Source organism: Diabrotica undecimpunctata, chromosome 6, assembly GCF_040954645.1.
Source record: "Diabrotica undecimpunctata isolate CICGRU chromosome 6, icDiaUnde3, whole genome shotgun sequence".
NCBI lineage: Eukaryota > Metazoa > Arthropoda > Insecta > Coleoptera > Chrysomelidae > Diabrotica > Diabrotica undecimpunctata.
In genome coordinates, this window is record NC_092808.1 from 153,881,674 (window position 1) to 153,894,225 (window position 12,552).

The window sequence follows — 12,552 nt, forward strand, 5'->3', positions numbered from 1 at the left end:
GATCGATTGTTGAAAATTCCTTATTTATAAACGATAAAGGATAATCATTTTTTAATAAAACATATGTTAACAAATGTTTTTCCTCCAAGAACGAATTTTCGTTAGAACAAGTAATGTTGGCTCTATCGTATAAGGATTTAATAATTCCCTTTTTAATATTAATATTGTGATTTGATTTGAAATTTAAATATCTGTTGGTGTGTGTTGGTTTTCTATACACCTGAGTTTCGTATCCAGTATCGTTCTTAGAGATTAAAACATCCAGAAAAGGTAATGTGTTATTATATTCCTTTTCCATGGTAAATGTTATGACAATAACAATAAAGTCGTCTACTTTAAAATGTATAATGTATGTCTGAATTGTCAATATAGATGAGTCAGATAAAATTAAATTATTAGAAGAATTTTTCACTAAGTAACAAAAAACAAAATTTGTTTAATTTACTAATGTTTGTGGAAAGTGGAAATTGAAACGTCAATAAACGTATTTTAACCTTTAATTGTGGCTTATTCCCATTTAAATAGTAATTTACAATTTCGAAATCGAAAGCATTTTGATAACGATTTCCTAAGTAAAAATATAAACGTCAAAATAAATGTATTTTCAACTGAAATTGTAGTTATTTCCGAGTAAAGACAGTAAATAATATTAAAATGCCACATAAAAATACCTTCCGAACAATTCTATCTATCTATACAGCCCTTGCTGTCCAATTTTGGACATAGGCCTCCTCTTCCTTCTTCCACGTCTCTCTTTATTAGGCAGTTTGTATCCACTTCGGGCCTGCGTGTTTCTTCAAGTCATCTGACCATCTCATTTGTGGTCTTCCTCTTTTTCGTTTGTAACTATATGGTCTCCAGTGTATAATCATCTTATTCCATCTGTCGTCTTTCTGTCTTATGGTATGTCCAGCGAACTTCCACTTAAGTTTTGTTATCTGCGTTAATACATCGGTCACTTTTGTTTTGTTGCGGATAGAAGTATTTCTTTTCTTGTCTGATAGCCTGATGTTCAGCATTTGCCTTTCCATAGCTCTTTGAGTCTTTGCTATTTTTTCCATGTTTTCCTTTCTAAACGTCCAAATTTGAGAACCGTACGTGAGAACAGGAAGTATACATTGGTTGAAGACTCTTGTTTTTAAATATTGGGGGTATTTTCTATTTTTTAGTATATAGGAAAGTTTTACGAAGGATACTCAAGCCAACCGTATCCTTCTCTTTATCTCTCCGGTCTGATTTTCTTTATTTAATTTAACTAGTTGTCCCAAACATACATATTCTTTTACTTGTTCTGTAGTTGTTTGTGCAATTGTAATTATTAATTCTTCTGGTTGTGTGGTCATAATTTTCGTTTTATTATAATTCATTTGTAGACCTATTTTTGTTGATTCGCTATTTAATTCATCCATCATATTTTGTAATTCTTCCCTTTCATCTGTTATTAACACAATGTCGTCTGCATATCTCAATTGATTCAAGTAATGGCCATTTATGTTAATACATCGTTTTTTCCCATGGTAATCCCCTCATAACGTCTTCCAAAGCTTGATTGAATAGTTTGGGTGATATAGTGTCACCCTGTCTGACTCCTCGCCGTATCTTAATGGGCTCCGCTTGTTCAACTATTTTGATGGATGTTGTTGCTTGATCATATATATTGGAAATTAAGTCCGTATATCTGTAGTCTATTCTCCCATTTTTTAAAGGCTTTTTTACTGCTCAATGTTCCATCTTATCAAATGCTTTTTCAAAGTCTACAAATGCCATATACATTGGGATTTAATATTCGTTGGCCTTCAATTAATATTTTTATCGTAAGCAGATAGTCGCTTGTACTGAATCCTTTTCTAAAACTGGCTTGCTCTCTTGACTGGTAATTATCTAACTTAGTTGTTAATCTGTTTGTTAGTAGTTTAGTTAACAGTTTGTACAGTACATTCACTTTTTCAGATCTTTTCTATCGCCTTTCTTAAATAGTAATAGTGTTATTGCCTTGTTCCATGTGGTGGGTATTTGTTTTGTGTTCAATATTTTATTCATTAGTACATGAAGGACTTCCACTGTAGTTTCCCCCCCATTTTTTAGCATTTCCACAGTTATTCCATCTTTTCCAGGATATTTGTTATTCTTCATTTCTTTGATCGTCTTTTTTATTTCGTTTTTACTGATTTCTGGTTGTAGGTCAGAGTTAACGTTCTTTATTTAAAATAGGACGCCGTTTAAAAGAATCCTCTTGGTACTTGAAAGGAAAGAAAGGTTTTTTTCTCCTAAAAAAATTTGAGGGTGAATATCTTTTTAAAAGAAATAATTGCATTTAACCTTCTAACGAAACAGAATTAAAACTATGTTTATCAACAAATGTTATATGAAACCTTCTAACAAAACAGACCTTAAAATTATGGTTATGTACCAAATGACATACAAGGATATACTGTCATATGTCGAAATGAAATTCCAAATTTTTATGAATTATTAATTAATTGTCAAGATTAACCTTATTTAAAAGAAAACTAAAATATGACAATTAGCTGATCCATAAAACTTAAATTTATTTATAAACCTTTTCACTCACTTCATTCGAACAAATGTTACGTGATAACAGTATTATTATATGGTGTTGGAACCTGGGCATTCAAAGTTGAAAGGTAGACGGGAGTTGGAAGAAAGCAATAGGTAGACAAAACGACTTTTGCTACTGTGATTGTCAACCTTCTAAAAAGCGAATAAGGTACTTGAAAGAAGAAGAAGTGTGTTGAGATGCTTCCTTATTACGTAAAGTCGGCTTTATTGTCTTTAAAAGGAATCGCTTATTGTATATCAATGGCTGCGGTTTTTACCAGTACTGATCTGAAAAACATGAAATTTTACTTTAACAATGTAAATAACGATGTAAATAACAATGTAAATAATGAAAACAACTTTAGATCTAGAGACCAAAATGTACAATACGTAATAAAGATTAATGGATTTATTATCTATTAACAACATTTTATTTTATAGTAAATTTCTAACCCCCCGCCTATATACATTTTCTACCATAAAACGTGATCATATGCAAACAAAAAATTGTACATAACTCATTCATAATTCATTTCATTGTAACGCATTACAATCTTTTGTGGTTGCTTCAATATATACATTAAATAACGTTGGGAAAACGAAGTAGACTTGGTAAAGAAACTTATTAATTCCGCTAACATGATATTTCTTACCTTAACTGTACTTTGATATCTTTTTAAAGTCGTTTCAGTGCCTTATAAAGATATTAAAACAGTTTCTTTCCCAGATAAAATAATGTGTCCTATATACTTCACATAATATAGCCACATATTTTAGTTCTAACACCTACATATAAAATCGCATTTATTTTCTTTATCGATTGATGTAGGTTTAGCGTGGAAAAACAAAACGTATTTCTTCCTCCTTGGCTCCACGTAGTAGAAAATGGAATATATTTCGTATATTCCACAACGAAATAGAGTTGTCATATCTATCATGTCACATTTTTTGTTGCCTCCAGTAAGACAGGCACTTTTCGGCGTCTTCGCTGACATCTGTGACAAGAAATGGCCTTTACTTAATGTAAAAATATCGAATAGGAAGTGATTTTGATGGATTTAAGTTATATTTATGGTTATATTGTAATTGATGATAAAAACTTACCTTTAGAGATAGATAACTAATGTCAATGTGTTATGCATACAATTTAAAGTTTCTCATCTATATATACATATTTAGGAAGTATTTAGAAAAGATAGATATTCTATTGCTACTGGCAAAACACTTAGTAGTAGCACTGGGGAACAATTTGAAACTCAATTTCTGCTGAGTTAGATTTTCTAGCTGTTTTCTATAGAATTAGGCATGCTGGTTTCAAAACTGTTTTTTAGTTTTCTTCTATCACGTCACGTTCGTTTTCTATGTGGATGGGGCGCATGTTGGTGGGGGGAATGACGCGCTGATAACTGCAACTGGTCTAGGTCTAGACTTGTCTGTTCACTTCAGTTACGTCTGTTATACTGTGTTGAAACGTTGTGTGTCGGCTAGCAGTATTTAGTATTTCGTTACTGAAGTGTATAGAACTACTTAGTGTGTTTGAACTGAAACGTTTCCTTATGGCTACCTCTGCTCCTACACGTCGTAAGTGCGAAAACAGCCCCGATTCGTTTTGTTATATATGTGGCAGTTTTACCATTCCCAGTCGAAAGGACAAACATCAGTACATTTCTCAGACAAGCATATTTTGCCTATTTTAAAGTGGAACTTGGTGATCAAAATAAAGCATGGGCACCACCAAAGATCATTCAAGTGATTGTTACTTTTGTATAGTGAAAACATCAGGATATAACAAGAAAAACAAATGTAAGATAGAGTATCCTAGTTTACTGTCAGCTATACGCCCAGTGTCGCATTCAGCCGAAATCCCCGTGCAAGTTTTTAATGAATTTTCCTCTTTTGAAGAAGGTGAATACGGAGATGGTGCCGATGAAAGCGACTCCAACGATGAAGGTTTCGAAATTGAAGATGACTCCGTACGTAAGGGATTCGAACAGCAAGAGCTAAATGATTTGATACGAGATTTGGGACTATCCAAAAAACCTTCAGAGCTCTTAACATCACAACTCAATGAGAAAAACTTGCTTGAAAAGGTAGCCATTTTCGAACACGAGAAAGGGCATTTCTGCAATACTTTCAAAGTGATGGTGGATTTGTGTTTTGCCATAATGTAAGTGGTTTAATGGAAGAATGGGGAATTTCAAACTATAACTCAACTGATTGGCCACTGTTAATAGATAGCTCAAAGTGGGGATTGTAGTGTGTACTCCTCCACGATGGAAGTTTATTTGGTTCAGTTCCAATTGGCTATTCCGTTTGTTTGCATGAAGAATATGACGACATAAAGAAAGTCATATGCTCCAATGGATCATTTGTGTTGACCTTAAAATGGTCTGCTTATATTATATTTCCACCTCTGCATATAAAATTGGGTCTCATGAAGCAATTTGTTAAAGCTTTGCCAACTGAAGGAGACTGTTTCAAGTATCTCACTTCGAAATTTCCTATTCTGTCATTTGAAAAGATAAAGACCGGTGTTTTTAATGGTCCACAGATTCGGCATCTTCTTGCAGATGAACATTTCGTGGTAACAATGTCAGAAATTCAAAGGAATGCGTGGTTGGCATTCAAAAACGTTGTTAAAAACTTTCTTGGAAATACACGAGCATTGAACTACGCCGACATTGTCCAGCAACTCTTGGAGAGCTTCCAAAAGCTAGGTTGCAACATGAGCATGAAAGTGCATTTTTTACATAGCCACCTTGCTAATTTCCCGGACAATCTTGGTGCGGTGAGTAATGAGCAGGGTGAGCGTCTTCATCAATATTTGAAGGTCATACAAAAACTGAACACTCCAGAAAAAGCTATAAACGAAAATTTTTGTCTTAATTTGTAAGTACAGTTCATTAATTAAACAATTTTATTTGTATGAACTCGATTTAACTTACATTAAATGTTTTGCAAACTGTAGATATGGTACGTTTTTATTTTATGTTTCTTTATCTTCATAATTTTTCAGGATATCGTGTAGTTTAAAAAGTTGACGTGATAGACAAAATCTGACGTCATTCTCAGATTTAGACGACAAAAATGAGTGCAAAACAAGTGTCAGATCTAACTCAACCAACAAAAAATGCTTTTTCTCATCTCCAATTATTATTCCTGATGGTGAATTACTTATTTTGAACAACTATTTGTAATTATACAGAATAAGTGTTGTATGGGCAGTGTTTACGTTCCACCCAGTTCAAAGTCTGAAGTATAAGAAGCTCATTGCTTAGCTTTAGAGTACGTATGTAACATGTTTCATGACGATATTATATACTATGTTGGTGACTATAATTTTTCTGGCAGTTCCTGGACTAACGAGATCAATGGGTTGGTCGCTATTGGAGGAGGACTATCAGCCAATGCTATTGTTGAGTACTACTCCCTTCATAATTTCTCAGTTAAACACAATACTAAATATTTGTAATGGAGTGTTATGATTTAAGATTCAGTTACTGTTTTGTAAATAGTTGAGGTTGCAGAAGATGTTCTGGTCCCTTGTAATGCTTATTATCCGGCCCTTATTATTGGTATATCTCTGGAGACTCCTGATTGCATGTCTGGGAATGAGAAAAAATATGATTTTCTATATGCAGGTTGTGGAAGGTTAAACAACATATTTTTATCAATAAATTTTGATCAATTATTTTTGAATTGAAATGCTTGAATGCCGAGAAATGTGTTGATATGTTTTACAATATTTTAGTAGTAGTTTTCTGATTCACAGGGATCTTCTTTTTTGTACAATAGAATTACCTCAGCATTGTGCCATTTGTCGAGTTTATAGCTGTCCAAAAGGTTCTTTATTTTCTTAAGCAGGTAAGTGCTTCTGATTTTAATTGCATCAGTAACTACACAATCTTCGCTTGGAGATTTGTTATTCTTAGCTTTTCTTAGGGCTATTTTTATGTCGTCTATTATGATTTCTGGTAGGAGTTCTGATCCTTGGTTGACAATGCCCTTTTTCTTTGTTAATATTGCTGGTACTTGATCTTCTCTGCTATTTGCTTTGTGTTGGCTTGTGTACAGCAATTTGTAGAAGCCTCAGCTTATAAAACTTGTCATGCTCAGTACAAAAAAGTCGTTTATAGAAAATACTAAGGAATTAATTCAACGAAAAAAGAAACTCTCGAAAAAGAAACATATACTTTATAGCACAATCGAACAAATGTCGTTTTCAGCACACAGACAATTCTCATTTGTCGTCCTTTCATGTTGTGATACATTATCATAGTATTTGAGATTTTACATAAAACTTAATATTATATAATTATTTTTTTGTGTTTCAAACGTCTTGGCATTAAATAAATGTTGTTTTGTTGTTTCAGCTACCAGAGGGAGTGCAGTTGACGTTAAGTGAGCTGCGCGAAATGGCGTGTCAGCAACAAGCGCAGATTGAATCGCAGCACCAATTGCTGGCTGCCAAAGAACAACGGCTGAGGTACCTGAAAGAGCAGGAGGCGCGGCAACAGCGCGTCCATGCCGAAAGCGAACGCTTGCGCAGATTGAGGGATCGGGTCGACGCGCAAGAACTCAAGCTGCGCAAGCTCCGGGCGCTCAGGGGACAAGTCGACCAACACAAGCAGAACAACATTTCTCTCAGTAAGTACAATAATAATTTTTAAAAATGCTTTACTTCTTCTTCAAAACGCCAATACAGTTCGTATTATTGTACTCAGTATTGTCCTTCTTAAGATCTTTTTTTTTATTTATTTTGCTTTATATTAAGTCAGCTATGCTTTGATTCTTATAGCATTGAATAGCTTTCATCACTAGAAGCAGTACAATATTGATACTTCTAATCATGTTTCAGATTTGACCAAATGGAGTAGATCTAATGATTTCTGAAACATACTTTTGCCATGACCCTAGCTTGCTTTTTTTAACAGTATTCTTTTAAATTCGAAATTATTTTCAGTAGTTTTACATCGTTCCTTAAGATCTGCTATCACTAGATATCTAGACCTTACCTAACAGTAATCCACTTTACATAAAGTTGTACATGTTACGACAATATTGTAATATTTGTATCATAATAATAAGTATTAACTCTCACAGAACCACAGGATACGATTTAATCTATGGGAGAATCATAAAACATCTACTCAGAAAAGCAGTTGTCATGCTTACTATTATCTACAATATGCTGCAGAGCCATTTCCAATCCAGTGGAAATATGCTCATATTATAATGATTGGAAAGCCAGGTGGATTGCCTACAGATCCTTCTTTTTATCCTCAGATAAGCTTGTTATCCTTGATGTTCAAAATATTTGAAACACTCCTGCTAAATAGAATAAGCGAAACTACCACTCGAGAACATAATACCCGAACATTAGGTTGATTATTATTAGTATTCAGTATTTCTCGATATTTAGCAGGCTTTTTTCTGGCACAACGGTTTGCTATATAAATTAAAATGTTTACTGTCTAGCGATATGTCACTTATCCTGAACTTATTAACGAACGTTCGTTACGATTCAATCCAATCCGGAGTTCCTTAGGGAAGTGTCCTTGGTCCCTTCTTGTACCTAATCTTTACTGCTGACATACCTACTACAGATAACGTCACAGTCGCGACTTTTGCCGATGATACAGCCGTTTTATTTTCAAACAAAGACTCAGATATAGGATCTGAAAAGCTGCAAAATTACTTGCATACATTAGAGAATTGGTTGACAAAATGGAAGTCAATAACGAAAAATCAGCCCACATCACATTTACAAGACGACGCACTTGTTCACAAGTTAGTCTAAACAATGCCCCCATTCCAGCTAGAGACGTGAAATATCTTGGGTATTTGGACCCAAAGCTCACCTGGAAGTAACACATTAACGCCAAAAAACCCAGCTCAATATAAAATTAAAACAAATGAATTAGTTACTTGGCAGAAAGTCACAACTGTCATTGGAGAACCAAATACTGTTTTACAAAGTCATATTAAGACCAATATGGACTTACGGCGTAGAACTCTGGGGCTGTAGCAAACCTTCAAACACAAAAATTTTCCAGACCTTCCAATCAAAAACATTGCGTATGATAGCTAACGCCCCTTGATATGTGAGCAATGCAAACATCCACAATAACCTAGGAGCACCAACCGTAAAAGATGACATATCACTTCCAGCCAACAAGGCCAAAATTCGAAATTCGAGGCCACCACAGCCAAATTATCAGTGAATTATATCAGCCATCAATGGAGGAACGAAGATTGAAGAGGACTTGGCCAGAAGACCTGGTTACATAGGTCAAAATGGAAAACTGTCGCTGGATGGTACCCAAATCAAGTTAATATTGTCATCACATTAACTAATTACTTAATGTACTGTTTATGAGAAGATTGTAAACATGTATTAAAAAAAATGTCCCAAAATACCGTTAGCAAATTTAGGGAAGGGATTAAGTAATAAAATTCATCATCTTGTATATATATTTTTTAATGAAGATAGTGAAGATCGATGGTATTATTAGTCATTAAAATTTGTTATAGTAAAAATACGTCTAAATTGTCTAACCTGTATTCAGAGGTTTTCTCAACACATTGAAATGCTGACAAACAACGTACTCAAACTGAATTTATTTCACTAATTTCCTATTTATCATCCTCTATTTGCATGTTTATTACATTACTGTTCCTTTTTTAGGCTTAAATGGGAACGTAAAACAAACATTTCCGTTGTATATATAATATATATGAGAACTTCACATATATAACATTTATTTTAAGCTTATAAATTTTATATATACGTTATAAAGAAGATCCTCTTTGGGTATATAAAATCCAATACTGAGACTTTTCATTATGTATTTTATGGTTTAGGGTTGACAGAAGAAGGAGCTTAAAAAGTACGGTTACAATGGTAGTTGATCTTATTTATTTCTAGAGACATCGTTCCAGCTTTTATTGTTTACGTGGAAAACACGAATAAATCGTATTGGAAGGTTGGCGTGGTAATTGCGTTATTTATTGGTAATGTTAGATTTTTTACCTTATGAGGTTTAGAGTATCTCTCATTTTCTATCTTGAAGGAAATTTTTTTGGCTCCACAATTTTTCTAAAATGCAAAGCTGTCGATATAAGCAAAACCACCAGTTTATTAGGGCTACAGTCAGAAGGTTGGCCGAGATGTTAGAGAAACACTCTTTTGACTTTTTGCCGAGCTTTCGGAATTGTTTTATTCCTTTGTCAAGACACTGTAATATATATATATATATATATATATATATATATATATATATATATATATATATATATATATATATATATATATATATATATATAATGTGTAAATATTTACAAAATATCACAATTCGTCAGTGAAACTTACTAGTCGTTGAGATTATTTAAAATAAACTTTGACACTAAACATTAATAACACAAATATAAAATATAATAATGGACAATACATTCTAAAAATTTTGGCCAGGATAGTAAAACTTAGTTTATGACATGACATCTTTTGATAGTATGTTTTAACTCTGATACATAGAGAACAGAAAGAAAAAGCAATGTGATTAAAATGTAATTAGTTGTTCTTAATGTTGTATTTATTTTTCAAGAAATAAAAGGCCCATATTGGTTAGTTTTGATTTTTAATTATTAAACCTCTCTTAATGGTATACAACCAGTTATGCATACAAGAATATGTAGAAGTTAATATTTATTTTATTTTTGATGTTTTTCCAGTAAATAACAATAAATGTTGCTCAATTTATCTATGTCAGACTTTTTATTTATGCAAGATGTACTAGATTTTATGAAACACGTTTCCAAGAAAACACGTTTTTCATGGTTTTTTTCTTTTGCCAAAATACAGGAATCCTCGAAATTGAACTTATGTTTCTGAGTTATCGCATGTTTTGTGAGTACACATGCATTGATTTCGTTGGTTTTTATGTCACTACGATGTGAGATCACCCAACTGTGGAAATTACGAGATGATTCTCCGATGTAAACGTTGTTGCAATTGGCACACGGTATAAAATAAAAAACATTCGATGACTCCTGTATTGTGAAAGGATCTTTTGTCTTTGTGTATAACTTCGATACCGTTTTCACATTCTTAGTTGTAATTTTCAAGCCATTAACATTTTTGAAAATGTTCATTAGCTTAGGTGTCAGGACTGGAATGTAGGGTAAGGAACCATAAGTTATTTTAAATGGTATTATTGAAGTGTTGTATGTCAATGTCAATTGTCGGACCTCATTGTTATGAAAATTTTGGTTGTTAGAAAAGTGCGAAGGAAAAGGAGAACCGAAAATGAGTTTATTTAAAAGCCCTATGGAGTAGGAGTTCTCTAGTAGTATAGGTCTCAACTTTTTTAGTCCCTTGTCTCTGACAGATCACTACCAAAGGAGAATTGATGAAAGGATACATGACCAAATCGACAGCTCTCAATTAATGAAAATCATCCTTGATAGTGCCAAAAAAATCGGAAGCCCGCGACAACAAAATCAACATAGTAAACTGTCTGATAAAACTAAAATAATGCTAAAACAAAGAAGAGAAATGAATGTAAGCAGCAACATATGGAGAATACAATACACAGAATTTTGTAAGACAATAAGGAAAAGTATTAAGGAAGACATAAGAAAATACAATGAAAGACTGGTGGAAAATGCAATCGAAAACAGGAAAAACTATAAGAAAACAAGAAAAACATTAATCATTGGGAAGAAGCAAATCGTTGCTCTAACAAACGAAAACATCAGACCACTGGAATACAGCAAACATAATTCTCATTGAAATCGTAGGCTTCCACGGCCAGAGTCAGAATTATAGTTTATTCGTCTTACGGGTTTGGACCGTGTCATTTGTGAGTGACCCAAAAGTGGGTTCATCTCGACGTTTCGCTACAATTGTATGTAGCTTCTTCAGGAGAACAAAAAGGAAAAAGAAAACAAAAGACAGGAAGATGGGTAGTTAGCAACGGTAACTCAGTTACTCAACGCAACCAGAGGCGAATACTAACTACCAAGATGGGCATTTGGTCACAGTAACTCAACTACTTAACGCGGGGTAGTGTAAGAGGGCAGTGTAGTAAGAGGCGGGGAGTGAATCCGACGATTAATCCGCTACCGCTCTATTTATAGTCGCGGTGACCTGTCGTGTCGGGACGTATCGGCACACTCCGTGGCGCGAACGTCAAGAAGCGCGCGCTGGCCAATCATGTGGCTGCATCGTGGTAGCGGGACCGGACGGCGGCTCTAGACTGAGATTCCAGATGGGAGACAAGTAGTATCCTTCCTCTCGATTGATATTATGTGGATTTTTTCGGATCTCTAGAGATTCGCGGATTTTCCTGGAATAAAAGAAGGGGCTCTTAGAAATAATATGGGTTTTTTCGAACAATATGGAATGACCGGTTTCTTGGCAGTGTTCTGCAACTGCAGAATGGGAGAAAAGACCTGATCGAATGCATCTTTGATGCTCTTGAATCCGAGTTTTGACGGAACGACCAGTTTCGCCAATATACACTTGTCCACATGAACAAGGAATAGAATAGACACCACAGGAAGATAGGGGCGGTAATGGGTCCTTAGGAGAGGGTAGATATTGTGAGATTTTCTTAGGTGGTCGAAAAGTAGTCCTGATACCTTCTTTGCGAAGAATTTTGCCAATCCTATCAGTGACACTTCGAATATACGGAAGAAAAACCACAGGAGTATTACGTTGGACGTGAATCCCTGTCCTGGCATTTGGTTTTCACCTCTGGCTGCGTTAAGTAGTTGAGTTACTGTGACCAAATGCCCATCTTGGTAGTTAGTATTCGCCTCTGGTTGCGTTGAGTAACTGAGTTACCGTTGCTAACTACCCATCTTCCTGTCTTTTGTTTTCTTTTTCTTTTTTTGTTCTCCTGAAGAAGCTACATACAATTGTAGCGAAACGTCGAGATGAACCCACTTTTGGGTCACTCACAAATGACACGGTCCAAACCCGGAAGACGA

The 12,552-nt window shown here is 34.3% G+C and overlaps 1 protein-coding gene across 4 annotated transcripts in view; it reads left to right on the forward strand.

Annotated features, from left to right (window-relative positions):
- Nucleotides 1–12,552, forward strand: part of ASPP (Ankyrin-repeat, SH3-domain, and Proline-rich-region containing Protein) — a 594,470-nt gene that overhangs the window by 358,616 nt on the left and 223,302 nt on the right. For all 4 annotated transcript variants that reach the window (XM_072535838.1, XM_072535839.1, XM_072535840.1 and 1 more), the window contains one exon: nt 6,933–7,206. In XM_072535838.1, the coding sequence (XP_072391939.1) occupies nt 6,933–7,206 (274 nt within the window). The remainder of the gene's footprint in view (nt 1–6,932; nt 7,207–12,552) is intronic.